The sequence below is a fragment of the Heterocephalus glaber genome, unplaced genomic scaffold, assembly GCF_053883595.1.
Source record: "Heterocephalus glaber isolate CG9 unplaced genomic scaffold, H.glaber_assembly_v1.0 deba00001429, whole genome shotgun sequence".
In the NCBI taxonomy this organism is placed as follows: Eukaryota; Metazoa; Chordata; class Mammalia; order Rodentia; family Bathyergidae; genus Heterocephalus; species Heterocephalus glaber.
The window spans coordinates 3064910-3080631 of record NW_028258294.1 but is presented as its reverse complement, the minus strand read 5'-3'; the positions used below and the strand labels follow the sequence as shown (position 1 = coordinate 3080631).

The following is a 15722-nucleotide window of genomic DNA, read 5'->3' as shown; positions in this document are numbered from 1 at the left end:
AGCAGGCCCTCACCAGACATTAAATCTGCAGGTGTCCTGATCTTGGACTTCTCAGCCTCCAGAACTGTGAAAAATAAACTTATGCTTTTAAAAAAATCATGTAAGTCTATGGTGTTTTGTTACAGCAGCCCAAACGGACTAAGCAGCTAACACACAGACTTCCTATGATTTGAGCACTCTTGACTTGTATTTTTAACTAATTCAATTTTTACAACACTATAATTTTTAATACTTATTTTACAGATGAGGAAGATGAGGTGCCAGGGAGGTAAAAGTTTCTTCAAAGTCATCCTTTTGGTAAGTAATGAAACAGGATTTGAACCTTCAGTGTTCCATGCTGTACTTTTCTCATATGCACTGTTTTGCCTTTAGAACCTTGCTTTCTTTACTATGGTTCAACTAGTTTTACCTTTGGGCTTGGGTCCAGAAGACCAAGGTCCCCTAATTTTTCCTTTTACACTTCCAACAGTCACTTGGGAAAGTACTGCTTTCCAAAGCCAAGGGAAAATATCAAATACTTTGCCACTGTTTTGAAATTTATACAAAGATAATTTGGAGTCACTAAGGCAGAAATCAGCTTTCAGATGGCAGCAAAGGTAAACAAAGGTCAATCTTGCTGTATTTCTTAGATTACAAGTTTTTACTTAGCCCCTTATATGTGGCTAAGACAAGAAGCAGTTCTGTAAACTGCATTTCCTGAATGTAGCTCAGGAATGTCTGAGCAGACTCCAAGGAAGTATGTTTTGAAATCTTTTAGAATTTAAGCTTCTTGAAGGCAGGGACTGAATTTTTATACCTTTGGTGCTTTTCTTACTGCATGGCAAATACAAATGCAGTAAATGTTCTTTAAACTGCACAGTGAAGACAATTTGTAAATAAGAAACTAGTTAGTATATGTGGAGTGGAGAGTAATGGGCTGTATCTCCATATTCTTTCTTGTGAACTTCCAACTCTCCCTTTAGAATTAACCTCAGGTTACTTTTCCCATAAATTCCCCTTCTAAGTACTTAATAGCCACACCCTCAGAACTCTCAGATTATGTGTTTATCTCTCAAACCCTCTGATATTATATGTTCACATTTTATATTCCTTTTTTTTTTTTTTGGTACCGGGGATCGAACTAGGGACTTGCACTTGTGAGGCAGGTGCCAGAACCACTGAGCTAAATCCCAGGCCCTTGTATTCCTAATTGAGAATTCTTTCTAGATAAGGACCACTTCTCATTATGTATAATACAGTGCTTAAAACAGCAAATATGTGGTTAATGTTTCATGAATGAATGTATGACTGCATAGATCAGACCTAAGGTCCTAACCCCATTTCCACATACAATGAGGAAAGAAAGATGAAACTTTTATTTGTTTAGCATTTGTATTTATTAAATTACTAAATATTATTTTCTATATAACAGGCAAAATGACAAATAGTTTTACTCTTTCAGCAAGGCCTGAGTCTTCATCATATAAAATATATACTGCTGAGTTAGTATCCACACATTCTTCAATCTTCATGTGCAGATTTCTCATGTGTTTTTTTAAACATTTCATAGTGCTGTGCACCACCAAATAGTCCAAATGGTGTCATAAACACTAGGGGAATTACCATTGCTTTTATGTTCTTGTGACAAAGTAAGAGCCAATGAAGTAAAACCCTTCCTTTCTGTGGCAGTGGAACAGTATGATACCTAAAAATGAGAAAGAGTTAATCATTCTCCTGGATATATATTCTATCAAAAGTTCACTGTTTTCTCCTAAACTGATAATTGTAATTTCTATCATAAGTCTACTGTGTAGACAGCAAAAATTAAATGTTAGCTATTTGGAATACCAAATGACTAATTTTACATTTGACTATATCATAGATTTCTAAAGACTAAGAAGAGTTTATTAGCCTAAAAATAAGAAAGAATGAAAAAAAGAAAGGAAAAAAGAGAATGAACAGAGAGACTTACTTGACTGCCAGGCGTCCATTTTTAGAAAAAGCCAAACCATTGGGATATATAACACCACATATCATGGTAACCAGTGAACTTCTCGCAACACAATTTTCCTTGCTTATATTACCTAGAAAAAAAGAGTAAAATTTGGCTCCCTTTAAAATTCAGGGCAAGAACTATTAAGACAACGTTGTGTCTCAAAGAGCAGTTATTTGTACTGTCTTCAAACACAGTGCAAAAGCAGAAAGAATATTAGAAATTCAAAGCCTATGGCACATAACAGGCTTAATACATGTTGTGTCAAAATGCTTTTATTATACTTTATCATAGGATAATTATCTCTTACTTATGTGCTTGCTGTAGAAGCAATTCCATAATAATACTAAACTAGCTGGCTAGACACCTAAATTCTAGGTTAATACATGTATTGGCTAATATATGTCAGGTATGTGTTAGGGACATAGTACCATAGAGATCTTCTGGCCAGTATACCAGGGAAGAGAGACATTAGACAAATACCTACAAAAAAAAAAAAAAAAAAAAAAAATATATATATATATATATATAAAATATATATATATAAAATATACTTAAGTGTGTACAATGCTTTGGAGGTAGTCTACAAAGAATGCATCTAGTACTTAACCTACTATGAGGGAATCAGACAAAGTTTCTTTAGGGAAGGGATATTTAAGCAAAGACTTGGAGAATGGACAGAGACTAGAGGTTACATCAATTATCAGTTGTAAAACTTAAGGTAAGAGGAGTCAGGAATAACATTAGAAGCCCATAACATGTAAGACACTGTGTTAGGCATTTAATACAAAGCATCTTTTAATTCTTAGAACAATCCTGTGAAGAATATCCTGTTAGTCCTAATTCATAGATAAGACAACTGAGGCTCAGGGATTAAACTTGCCCAGTGTTACAAAACTTTTTTTCTTTCCACTTTTAGTGTTACAAAACTTAAGCAGTAGGAAATAGGCTCTGAAATCATGTGTGTAGTATGCCAAAACCTGCTTTTTGCCCAATACAACATATTCTTTCTCATTACTTGAATACGTCTCTGTTTTGGTGACTTATCTATAAAAAAGGGACAATATTACTTACCCTGCCTGATCAGGGTTGCTGAATGGATCAAACAGAAAAACATATGTGAAGGTATTTGTAAGTATCAAAGCAAAATATAAAGGTTAGGGATTATTAGCCTATGTTAATGAGTAACCACCCTTAGATATAACCACATTACATGTTAATGAATTTAAATTTTACCTGAATACAAAGGATCAATTACAAGGAACTTGTAAGTAACTATGGTAGATAAAAATGGAAGTGCAATTAATGATGCATATGTCTTCAAGGCATGATGTTTAACATTCAAGGAGCGTCTCAAAAGAAAGTTTGACACTATTCCAGAGAAACTAGATGATGTTGCAAGTGTTACTATTCCATGAAGATCTAAGGTCCTAATAGGAAAAACAATAAAATTAAGTTTAAAAAATTATTGTAATAGATTTATCCTTTCCTCAGTAGTTATTTCTTTTTATGTATGTACTCAGCATCAAATATTTCTTGAGCACTTACTATGTAAAAGATATTTTCTAATTACCAAGGATGAGGCAATGAACAAAGCTAAGCAAGGAAAAACAAATCCTACCCATCATGGAACTTGCAGGCTGACTGGAGGATATGATTTTCCTCTGGAGAATATTTAGAGTAGTTCTAAAATGGAGTTCTTTTGTGGCTATAAATAAATATAAATATGTTCCACTGAATCCAAATTTTATGAGATAGTCATTTCCAAGAATACCTTCCCTTCTTAAAAGAATTTGTATAAAGTCATCTAGAAAAAATGTATTTATATTTGGTTAGGATGTCTAAAAGATAATTATTTCTTAATTACCCTAGACAAATTTAATTTGTTCATGATTCATCAAACTTCACCCAAAGAAATATGATAGATCTCATTTTACTTATTTTGATTCATACCTAAATCCTAAGAAGATAATCCTAAAAAAAATGGCAACAGAAAGGATCTGTAAATAAAGTTATTAACTTCCAGTCTGGGTATGTCTCTTACTTGTATTTTCTAAGATCCTCAAATTTTTTTTCTATGATTTTGATGACCATTGGTCTTCTGAATTTTGCATCTCCTAGAGAAGAACTGGACTGAGCATTTGTATATATTGCTGTCTTCATCCCCTGGAAAAACAAAATTCCAAAGCCATAATATCATGATTGTTTTAGTTTCTTAGATATACCCTTAAAAGTAAAAAAGAAAGTTAAATATTTCCAACCTACAACAGCACAGGGTAAACATTCTCATTCTAAAAAGGAGAGATACAATAGAAAGGAATCAGACTTAACCATGACTGAAACCCAGCAGGGCAAGCATCGAATCCCTATGTCCAGCACCCTGGGAAAGTGGTATTAAGATGTGAGCTCCAAAGGACTTGGGTGGCCCCACTTCTGTGGCATTGCTGGTTCCAGCCCATATGACCTGTCTCTGGGGATGGCTCCACTCACTCCTTGTGGCTTTCCTCAGCAGGTGTTCCACATTCGTGGCATCTCTAACTTCCTGAAGTCACTGCACTTTTGGCTTCACTCTCATAGCTTCATGCACTGCCCTCTTAAGGGCACACAAGCTGGCCTCCCTGACCTTTTAAAATCTGGATGGAAGACTGCCAGACCTCACAACTCCTGCATTCCACATGTCTGAAAAATTAGTAGCATATGGATGACACCAAGGTTGTCTGACAGCTCAAGCAGCAGCCAGGTCCCCTTGGATCATGGCTGAAGAGGCCTCTGAGTGCCTGAGTGAATCTACACTTGAAACAAATCCTGAAAAACCAATTCCCCAGGCATCCCTTTGCAAGCAGGGGTCCTAGGGACTCTCTACTCAAAAGAAAGCTTTACAGTTTTGTACCCTTAAGTCTGTGAAGAAGAGGAGTCTTGCTGACTCCTGAGATGCCTTCAAATCATCTTTCCTATTATCCTGATACAAAATTGTTTTTTTTTTTTTTTTTCGTGTCAGTCTTTTAGCAACCATGTTCACCTTAGCAAGTATTTCCTTTTTGATGAAACTGCAAACTTTTAACGTGGTGTTTTTGCTCCTGATTTTTACTGTAGATTTGGCTAAAAGCAGCCACTGGTACCCATCCCATTGTCTGAATTTTGGGCTGGATTGAAATTTTCTGTTTCAGATTAATTAGTCCACTGTCTTTAATCTGTCTCCTCTAGTCTTAGGACATGGACAAAATGAAGACAAATTTTTTGCCAGGGTGTAATACACATGGCCTCTAGTCCAACTGCCAATAGAGTCCTTGTTCGGAACTGAAACCTCCTGGGCCTGCCCTTTACTGCCTGCATTCTTCCTGTTAGCATTCTGGTCTTCTGAAGTCTGGCCAGAATCTCCCATCAAGTTTAGCTTACAGCAATCTTCAAACCAAAGACCTCCCACAAACCAGTTCCAAAGGCTTCTAAACCACATGGGCAAGTAAAATTATAGCAACACCCTCACTTTTCTGGTACCAATTTCAGTCTTACTTTCTTATTGCTGGGTCAAAAAATACCCAATACACACACCTTAAAGGAAGATAGGATTATTTTGGCTTACAGTTTCAGTCCATGGTTGGCTGACTTCAAAGGAGAAACAGGATGACAAAGGGTATGGCAATGGAAAAAGATGTTTGACTTATGGCAGCCAGGAAGGAGAGAGCAAAGGGAGGAGGTGGGAAAAGAGATATACCCTTCCAGGTCACTTCCCTAGAATTGACTGGTAAGTGTAATGCTCCCATGTTCTAATCACTCTCCAAAAGCCCCACCTCTGAACACATGAGACTTTTGGGGAGGGGGATTCTACATCTAATCCATACCAATAATATTTATATTAAATAAAACCTTATAAAATTATACAGATTCAGATTAAAAATATTTAGAGCTAGTAATGTACCAGGTACTACTATATCATCTGCTTTCAAATACTTTAAGTGAATAATTTAATCCATATTTACTGAGCTCTTATTATCTGTTAGAAACAGCTTTTTGAGTCATACAGTAACTGAGAAATTGGTAGGATAATGATCACCTTTACTTTTACAGATGAGAAAACCCAAGTTCTGAAAGTTTGATTTACGTAAGGAGTTATACAGAATGTTAGGTTACTGAGATACTGATACTGAGTTTTTGTTTTCAGTATAGTTTTCTCTGTCATTCCAAGAAAGTAACCAGAGAGAAGGGCAATACTCTAGCCTGGAAAGAAGCAGTAGATCATAGGTACCCTGGTTTAAACATGTTACACATTCAGTTCTCTAGCAGCACCTGAGGTAGACGCAGGGCCTTGGTCAGAAATAGGTATGTGGTATACCACAGAATCTTGCATTGGGCCATGGGGATGGAAGGTTCCTGTGTTCCCAGTTCCAAGTGTGATGAGTAGACCACTGCTAACATGTAAGACATTAAGGAACCATAAAGGCTTGGCCAGTAGCATCTTATAAAAAAGTCAGGTTAAAAAATAAACAAAAAAACTCTTCCTCAGAAAGGATTGTTTCTGATGTTTTGATCTAGGTGAGACTTGTGTCTTTGTGAAAAGTCTTAATAACAACATTTGTTACCACGAGCAACCAGAAAACTTAAGATATATTTTTGTTCTGCCGTAATCAATGTCTTTTAACAATCACCTACCCTAGTGTACACCGTCAGCTCTGTAGAGGGCAGAAAAAAGACCTACCCAGGATTCTGACTACAGGACAGTAAATACTGAAATAATGAAAATAAGACAAATATTTATTGAATAGTCTTTACAAGATGTTGTCAAAGTATTGACTGTTTTCACTCCTCTCCTTATTTAAGCAGATAGATTAAAAACTTTCAGACTTTTTTGTCTTGCTGAAGATCAAACCCAGGACCTACTGCATACTGATTTGTAAAGATTTTGCTACAATCAATATTTCATCTAAAGATTAACTAGTCCAAAGCTGCCACCCAACTGTTAACCACACTCATACCAGTAAGAGTGCATCTATGTAGGTTCATAGTTTGCAAAGCATTTTTACGGTTGTGTTGTGGTTTTTTTGCTGTTGTTTTTTCCTTTCTTTTCTTTTTGGTTTTGTGCGTTATGTTTCTATATGTGTTATTTCATCGGACGTTCACAATTTTATCAACATTTGTTCATCATTTACTGAGCACCTGGTGTATACAGGACCTCTGGGTAATCAAGATATAATCAGTGTGTTAAGGAACCCACAATTTGGCAAGAAGTCAGGACAAATGGCAGAAATTTAAAGACAGAATGAAGGTATCATTGAAAAAAAGAAAGAAAACGGAAACTTAACTAGCCACAGTCTACATGTGAGAAGAAGTGACATTTAAACAAGTATCTTAAAGAGGGGAATTTGGTCCTAATTGAGAGGAATGTGAAAAGAAAAAAACTACTCCTAATTGAAAGAAAGGCCTGTACAAAGTGACATTTAAACGAGTAAGGAGGGGAATTTTGTCCAAATTGGGAGGAACAGGAAAAGAAGTATTCTTAATTGAAAGAAAGGCCTGTATAAAGTGACATTTAAACGAGTATCTTAAAGAGGGGAATTTTGTCCAAATTGAGAGGAACAGGAATATAAGTATTCTTAATTGAAAGAAAGGCCTGTACAAGGAAGCAAGAGAAAGCAAGCTACAGATCATCTAGAACTTAGGTCTCCTACTTAATGTCTGCTTCTCCCCCCCCCCCCCCGCCCCCCGTATCAACTGGGCACCTGATTTAAGCCCTGCATGGACTTGAAGTTGTTCTCTTTAGTTGTTCAGATCTTTTACGTGTATCATCTCAGAGTTGACCCACACTTTCAGGTTCCAGAAATCACGGTTCATACCGCCCCGCATTTCCTCCTACCTTGTGCGCTTCTTCACCTCCCATCGGCAGCTGACTTACACACTTCAGATCTGCTCCAGGTTCTCGCCCGAGCGCCGCCATCTTAGCGGCTCACGTGACTCGTGGGTGGGCGGAACGCAGAACACCCGGGCTGGAAGCGGAGCTAGCTGAGGGCTTGTACCTCTCCCGCCCGCCCCCACCCAGTCAAAAGCCGCGCCCTCCATCCTGCCTGAGATTGGGCGTGGCGTCTAGAAATGACTGCTCCTCATTGGCTTTCAGGAAGTCCGGGAGCCCGTGGGCTCGCCCCTTTGCCAGCTGAGTTTCCCATCCCTTCTATTAGTCACCGCTGCTCCCTCTTCCAGCCTGAGGGGGACGGGGTGATTCGAGCTGGAACGCTACTGCTCGCCTTCCTCTCCTCCGGGCAGCCCCGGTAGCGGGGCATGGGCAGCCTGCCCCTTTCACTCCTTGAGGAGCTTGCCCGCCCGACCTGGTCTATGTGTTTAAGGCTCTGGTTTCTCAGTCCTCTCCTCAGAGCCCCCAACACCCCCGCCCAAGCGCTCCCTGAACACCCCCAGCCTCTCCTTGTCTCCTCAGTCTTTAGTCTCCTCACATTCCATCCTTTCGCCCTCCTCGGACAGGGACTGGAGAGGAATCCCCCACCCCAGGAAGACTCCCCTTGTCTGCCAGCGTTTCCGGGCGGAGGGTGCGCGTGGAGGCCTGGCGCGCTTTTGTGCGCGTTCAGTGCCCAGCAGTATCTCCCAGACTGGCCACCCCCGACCCTCCAGTCTCCGTGTCTTACAGAAGCCAAATTCGAGTTATATAATTTCTAGTGCTGCTGTTTTTCCTGCCTGAGGAAACACTTCATCGCGTGGAGGATAGCAGGACATTTTAGTGCTCTTCTATATAAGATCGGGGTGTGGGCAGGGGTGGCCAGCGGTGGCAGAGAGATGTCCTTTCTGCAAAAGGAAGGTGGGTAGTTTGAAGAGAGATTGAGAGAAAGGGTGGATGTGGACGCCAAACAGCTGCACTCTTTTAGGAGATCCCCGGACCGTTTTCATAGCTTATGCATGCCTAATACTACTACAGCATCTCTGCAAACACCTTTTGGGGAAGGTTTGGTTTCTCCTCTCGAACAGTCTCAGTGATTTTCCTCGCCGGATAGGGAGCTGCTGGATGCGAAGAGATAGCATGATGTGAATGACTCCAGTGTGAAGAAATCTGCTTCGCCAACTCATCTTGCATCAAGTGCCCATTGAGTTGCATTGTCACTTTAAGGTCTCCATGCCAAGGGATTGCTTTCCTTCTTTTCAATCCTCTTGGTTAATACATGGGAGGATCAGAATCAGAGGGGCATTAAGTAAGGATCAAGCCTTCTGGGCTTGGAGAGCACAGAAGAAAAAAATGAAAGTGACAGCAAGCTGGATCCTGTCTTACTGAGGGGGGTGAGATCTGGAACTTCTGGTTCATTAAATAGAAGGGGGCCTTTAAATCTGTGTTCTACCCCACAAAACTGTTCAAACTCCCGCATGTTTTTAAAGACCAAAGTCAAAGAGACTTTTAAAAGTATTTTTTGAAGGGAGGAGTTAATTTTTTCTCTAAGAAATGAGGATTTTTGTCATCAACCATTTCATCATTGAATTTGATCATATATAAAGTAGTGAGACAGCTGTCTAAATTTGGTTTGTGCCTTAATTGAGTTAGACATTGGGCTTCCAAAAATGTTGCTGCCTGAAGAGTTTTAATAACGTTTTCTATGCTTACAATAGTTTTCTCAGCTTTTAAAAAGTAATACGTATTTTATAAAAATTGAAAAACTTGAAAAAACTCAAAAGTGATTTTTCTCTACTCTGTGAGCAATACAAAGTTTAGTTGGGGAAAACGTACATCCTTATTTTCTTTATCTAAAATAGAAGACTCAGCCTGGATTTTAAAACCGAACAGTGAAGTGGTTTTCAACAGTTACCTGGCTCGTGGCCTCAATCCAGCTGGATCCAGCAGAGATTTGAGAAGAGATCTTGAGTCCTGTGGCAGAGGAAAGACCCAAGAATGCCAGTCAGGAGGAAAGGTGGGCTATGTCCTAATATATGGTTGCTTTTCTTGGTTCTATTATTTGTAATTTCAGTTGTATTCCATTGGAGAGTAAAATTTTGCCTTGATTTTGGGAAATATTTATTGTAATAATATCTTTTAAGTGTTACATCATTCAGTAATATTTTGCTATAGTAAAATGAACTAAGACTAGAATTTGTAGACAATTGTAATTTCATAAACCAGGCTGTCTATATCACGATGCATCACGATTTGTAATGAGTACTATAGATTTTGTATCTTTATCTTGTTTTCTTAGCTTATTAAAACTTACTTTTAAACAGTCTTTTAAAAAGAACTTTGTACAATAGAGCTCTTCCCCAAGGGTTTAATATTAATTGAGCTAGTTACATAGTTACAAAAGAGTAATTTTGTTGACATTGGAAAAATTATAGCTTTACCATTTATCTTTGATTAAAATAGATTTCATATTTGGATTTAGTCTAATGTAAATCTTCATTTTTGTGATAAAGTGCAACTTTGGTAATGTGCTTTTTCAGATACTGTACATCCATTAATCAGTAACATGATTGTCAAATTGTCTAATTGAGGCACACACCTGTTTTTTCTCTCCTTCAACAACTTTTATTACTCAAAACTGATCAAGATTCAGTTGGTTTCTGAAACATAGTTTATTATAGGCCAAACTTTAGGGGTTTAATTTAGCTTATATCTATCCCAGGTTAACTTTCAAAAGGAGTCTGGTGAACCCAGATTTTTTTTAACCTGATAGGAAACATGAGATTATGAAGATTTCTGGATAGTTTTGAATCAAAATTTATACTAATACCCTTGAACTCTACTATACTTGAGTAACATAGACTCAAGGTGTTCAGTGATATGAGTTGCTATAATCTGAAACCAGAGCCTAAACTGTATGCTAAAGTGCATCCTGGCTCTGTATGGTGTTTAATCCTTCTACTTGTGGATTTGGAAGATACACTGAGAAAAATTTTAGTCACTGAGATGCTTTTATCCAAGCTGGTATGTGTAGAAAGGGACAGTGGAATATAAAACATTTTAAACACCAAGAATTGTGCTTTTTGCACACTGGCTTTTCAGACTTGGATTGTTTTCTTCCTTTGCTGCTCCTTATAATATCACTGAAGAAGTAAACTTGCTGAAATTTTAGAACCACAACCTATCCAGATCTGACACAATGTATTTATCTGTTTTTTTTTTTTTTTTTGGTACTGGGGATTGAACTCGGGTCCTTGAGCTTTTGAGGCAGGCGGGGGAACCACTGAGCTAAATCCCTGGCCCTATTTATCTGAACAATAATGGTTTGGGGGATGTAATGAATAAAAGATATGGTTCTTAGATTTATTTAACTCAGTGTTTTTTTTTTTTTTTTTTGGTACTGGGGATCGAACTTGGGTCCTTGCGCTTGTGCAGCAGGTGGCGAAACCACTGAGCTAAATCCCCGGCCCAACTCAGTGTTTTTTACTATTTCTACCATTTATCTAGACAGTCCTTTGGGATTACTTTATTATCTTGGACTAGTAATTAAATTAAATTAAATACTTTATGCATTTGTGTGTGTGTTTGTGTGTGTGTGAGAGAGAGAGAGAGAAAGAAAGAGGGAGTAAGAGTGGAAAGAGGAAAAGAGAAGGAAGAGGAGAAAAAGAGAAAGGGACCAAAAGGTACATGGGAAGGAAGAGGAGGAGGCACAATTGATTTTATAAATGTAACAACTAAGGGTGAGCTTAAGGTTTCTAAAACCAATAGACTGAGTTTCTTAAAAGTTTTCACCTTTACTGTCAGGAATTGTTACAGAAATTTATGACACATTACTGAAAATTATACATTATGAAAAAGTATTATGGAGACATTCCTTCTTTGTTCTTTCTTCTCTTTTCTTTTTCTTTCCTCTTCTCTTGCTTCTTCTTTAACAATGGATTGATGTAACACATCAAAATTTCAAAAGAAGCTGGGCATAGTGGTACATGCCTGTAATCCCCAGCGCTTGGGAGGCTGAAGCAGGAGGATCATTGGAAGTTCAAAGCTAGCCTGAACTACATAGTGAGACACTTTTAAGAAAATCAATCTGCCCAAAAAACAAAATTTCAAAAGAATCAACAAATTCTACTTTGCAAAATGGATGTATGTTTTTACTATATTATGCTGAAATATATTCCTTATGTACTTCACTTTATGAACTTCTCTAAAGAAATAATTTATCTTATTTTTAATTTTCAAAATTGTATTGAGATATATATTTTGAATATTATATATAATTAGCCAAACAAATTATTACATGGGCATTATATTTTTAATTGACTAAGTTTACTATCTCCATTTATTTGCTATATCTGTTTCTATAGGAAAAACAAATATTTTAGAGTTTAACGTAGACTTATGTCACGGAAGAGCCAGACTTGTGATTAATAACATGCAACTATGGTGGGAAGTGGGAATGAGTGTAAAATCTCACCAAGCCAATCTCTAGGTTCTATTCCTGACTGCTCTTGGATCAGCTGAAACTGCTATACTTTAAACTTTGTCTTTTGCTTTAGGACATTACTTTCTACCCCCTCCACCCCCTTCACATTTCCGCAGGTTATCAACAAAAGACTCTTCCATTTCACTGTTAAAGATTTTTTTTTCCTCAACAGCTCCCCCCTTCTCCCAGGATTCTGTTATCTACAGTAACAACTTTTTTCCCCAAGTACTGTTATTTCACTCTTTTTTTTTTTATTAGTACATGTTTGCAGTACATAATGTTTACATTTATCCTGGGGAGTTGGTATATATACATAAGCACATCTTAATTCTTTTTGCTTTCCTTTCCCTTCCCTTCTCCCCACTTTCCATCTCTTGGTCCTCTTCCCATTGCAAAGTGACTTGATTTTTGCTCCCAACACCATTAGGACAATAAGACATTTTATTTTGTGAAAATTTAAAGCCAATCTAAGATAAGTTAAATTAGCATTTTATAATATGATACAAGATTAGTGGATTGTAAAAGGCTATTTCAATAAGACATCTTGAATTAAATTGACATGATTTCATACTGAGTCAATACAACTACAAAAAAGTTATTAATATTTGTGTCCTTCTCTGTATTTTCAGCAGACAGTTGGCTGTTTTAAGGATAGAATGTGCTTTAATAGAAGTTTTTAGTACAATATAATTTTATTTTTGAATATTTTTGATTTGTCATTAAATATGTGAAAAAGTAATTGCTTTAATATTTGAGATAAATATTCATTTCATTTCTGTTTTTAAATGTTTCCAACTTCTAAGAGTCTTTTAAACTGATATTTTCGGTCTATCTGATGTTATTTTATGAATCTTTATTTCCTTTGAATTTTTTTCCAACTGTTTTTGGTGATATAATGGAGCATGTATAAACAGATTTTTACTACTTACTGAAAGTAAAATACTATCATTTTCAGCCATATGTTTTAATGTTGTATCTTTGAAAAGGAGCTGAAAAATACATCTTTAGAATTCTGAAACATGATGCTGTCATATATCTATGGGCACCCTTGAAATTGAGATTTTTGGGGGGCTCACAGTTTTTTATATCTTTACTTTTGGTTGACTGTATACTTTTTTTTTTTTTTTTTTTTTTTGGTACCAGGGATGAAACTTGGGACCTTGCACTTGCGAGGCAGGCAGTGGAACCACTGAGCTAAATTCCCAGCCTGACTGTATATTTTCTAAAAGTGTCCATTTTTGTTTTTATTTTTTTCTTTCTTGGAGGGGATCTTAGGACTATTTTGCTTCTTTCTCTGAAGTTTTCTAATTTCAATTTTTTTGTTTCCAGAGCTTTGTGGTTAATTTCTTTCATGTAGTATCTCACTAATTTACATTTATCTCTCATTATCTGTATGTACTCTTTCCATCTCTAGCTTTTCTTACACTTAAAACTTTTTTCCAGAGTAAATTAAGGGAAAAATTTGCATCTGAATTTATTGACTGTTCCTGAGTGGCTCCTGTATCCCTTTTGCATACATTTTGCCAAATTTGTATTTGAACTTTCATATTTGTAATGCCAGTGGTTTATGTAGATAGTGAAATGATTTTTCCCTTACAGGTAATAAAAGTCAAAAAAGGTAAGCCTTGGATCTTCACAGAAGGGATTAGAAAAAATAGTTATCAAAGGTTTTCAATTTCTGTAACTCGAAGTAAAATAAATAATTTACTGAAGATCTTTTTTAGATTTAAAATTCTCTGAAAGAGTCATCTTGACATTGGTTGAGAGAGCTATTGGAAATCATGAAACCATAGATTCTTGATGTTGGAAAATATTCATCAATCTAGGAGGCATAAGGAGAGAACATTCTGGATATTCTGGATAGGGGAATAAGATAATATTTTTGTGTTCAACTACTGATTAGGTATATGCTATGAAGCAAACAATAGGAATGGAGGTAATATAATTTGTTAATTGATTTTATTTATGTATTGGGAAAGTATGCAAATTATATACTAATGACTTGATACAATAAGATGTATGAACTTCTAGGTTTAGAGGAAACTACTTAAGTGTTCCATTCATAATAGAATATTTGATTTTTCCTTTAGGTCTGTTATTGCTTACTTTCTTAGAAAGTCTATTCAGTGAGATATATGCAAAACATTGAATTTTTGAAATATTAAATTAAGGCATTAAATTTATTCATGCTTCTCAATAAATAACTCCCCCTATATTATATAACATTTTATGTAGTAAACTATAAAAATACTGCTCTTAATTATGCATTTTTATATTTTCTAATTTCTAACCATTTACCATTACCATGTCAATGATTATAAAATGTTTTTTAGTATAAGGGTAAAGTGCATAACAGCTTTTCTTTTTTCTTTTTTAATTGGGGGAAGAGGACCTATTCCCTTGCTACAATTTCTGCTCAGGGATTTGTGGTAGTTAGGACGTGAGGGCTTTGTAGCCTCAGTGTAGGTTGCTTTGTCAGCAAAAGTCATGAGTTTTACAGTCTCTTCTGTCCAGTCAGTCATTCTGAATTCCAACTAGTAAGCTTTCTGCCTGGCTTCAATTTTTAGTAAATTTCTCAAAGCTATTTCAAGAATTATGGCCAAATCACCTCTATTATGAAACAGCTCTCCTAACCCCATTTATTTTAGGCTTTAAGATCAGAGGAATGATGTAGAGGTGGATAATCCTGTGAAAATGAATTATTAAATTTAAACTTTCAAAGATGATGAGTAAGATTTTGTATCCTGTTTCTTCTGATGACACCATCTTGCTAGCCATTCAGGCCTTATTAACTCTGTAAGATTCTGAGGCTTTTACTGGGGGAGGGGCTGTCATTTTGAAGCACAGTGATATCTTTATCATTCAAAGTATGATAAGATTTGGAAGGAACCTATTAGATTCTAATCTACTTAAAATCTTTAATAGGCAATAAATAAGGTAAAATTATTTTAAATGGTAAGGTCATATATGTATTTAAGTCATTAGCTTTACTTCTGTTTATTTATTCAATCATTTGTCCATTCAACAAGAATTTTTTTACGTGCCTCCCATGGGTTGGGTATTGTGCCAGATATGTGTTTTTCAGTGACAAATGATATTCAGTCTCTGTCTTTATGATTTATAAAATTTGTTAATAAGGCAGTTGTGGAAGAAATTGTAATGTTTGATGATGTTAACATACTATGTCATGGAGACAAATGAGGACTCAAGCTCATCTAGGGATGTTTAAGATGAGATACAAAAGCTGAGTAGAAGTTTACCTGTCAATGTGGAATGGTAAGATGCTGTTTCAGGTCATTATTTTCTATGCCTTGAATTATACCATCACATCCTATATAATCATTATCATCATAATTATCAATAGTAGTGATACTACAGTGGAATAAAACTTA

At 36.4% G+C, this 15722-nt stretch overlaps 2 protein-coding genes across 5 annotated transcripts in view; one reads left to right on the top strand and one right to left on the bottom strand.

Annotated features, from left to right (window-relative positions):
• The first annotated feature begins 278 nt into the window (after window positions 1-278).
• The window catches only part of Dlg2 (discs large MAGUK scaffold protein 2), a 2046311-nt gene continuing 2030867 nt past the window's right edge, over window positions 279-15722 (top strand). The window contains exons 1-2 of one of the 4 annotated variants that reach the window (XM_087212053.1): window positions 279-297; window positions 9710-9864. In XM_087212053.1, coding sequence (XP_087068179.1) covers window positions 9846-9864 — 19 coding nt within the window. In that variant the 5' untranslated portion in view covers window positions 279-297; window positions 9710-9845. Of the gene's footprint in view, window positions 298-8172; window positions 8769-8861; window positions 9242-9709; window positions 9865-15722 lie in introns of those variants that run through there. The other 3 variants (XM_087212052.1, XM_087212046.1, XM_087212051.1) reach the window with 3 other exon arrangements.
• Window positions 1353-7996, bottom strand: Tmem126b (transmembrane protein 126B). Its single transcript, XM_004868250.4, has 5 exons — window positions 7821-7996; window positions 4017-4138; window positions 3209-3402; window positions 1952-2063; window positions 1353-1684 (listed from the first exon to the last, which is right to left on the bottom strand). Exons 1-5 carry the CDS (start codon window positions 7899-7901, stop codon window positions 1501-1503), a joined length of 693 nt encoding a protein of 230 aa, XP_004868307.1. The 5' UTR covers window positions 7902-7996; the 3' UTR covers window positions 1353-1500.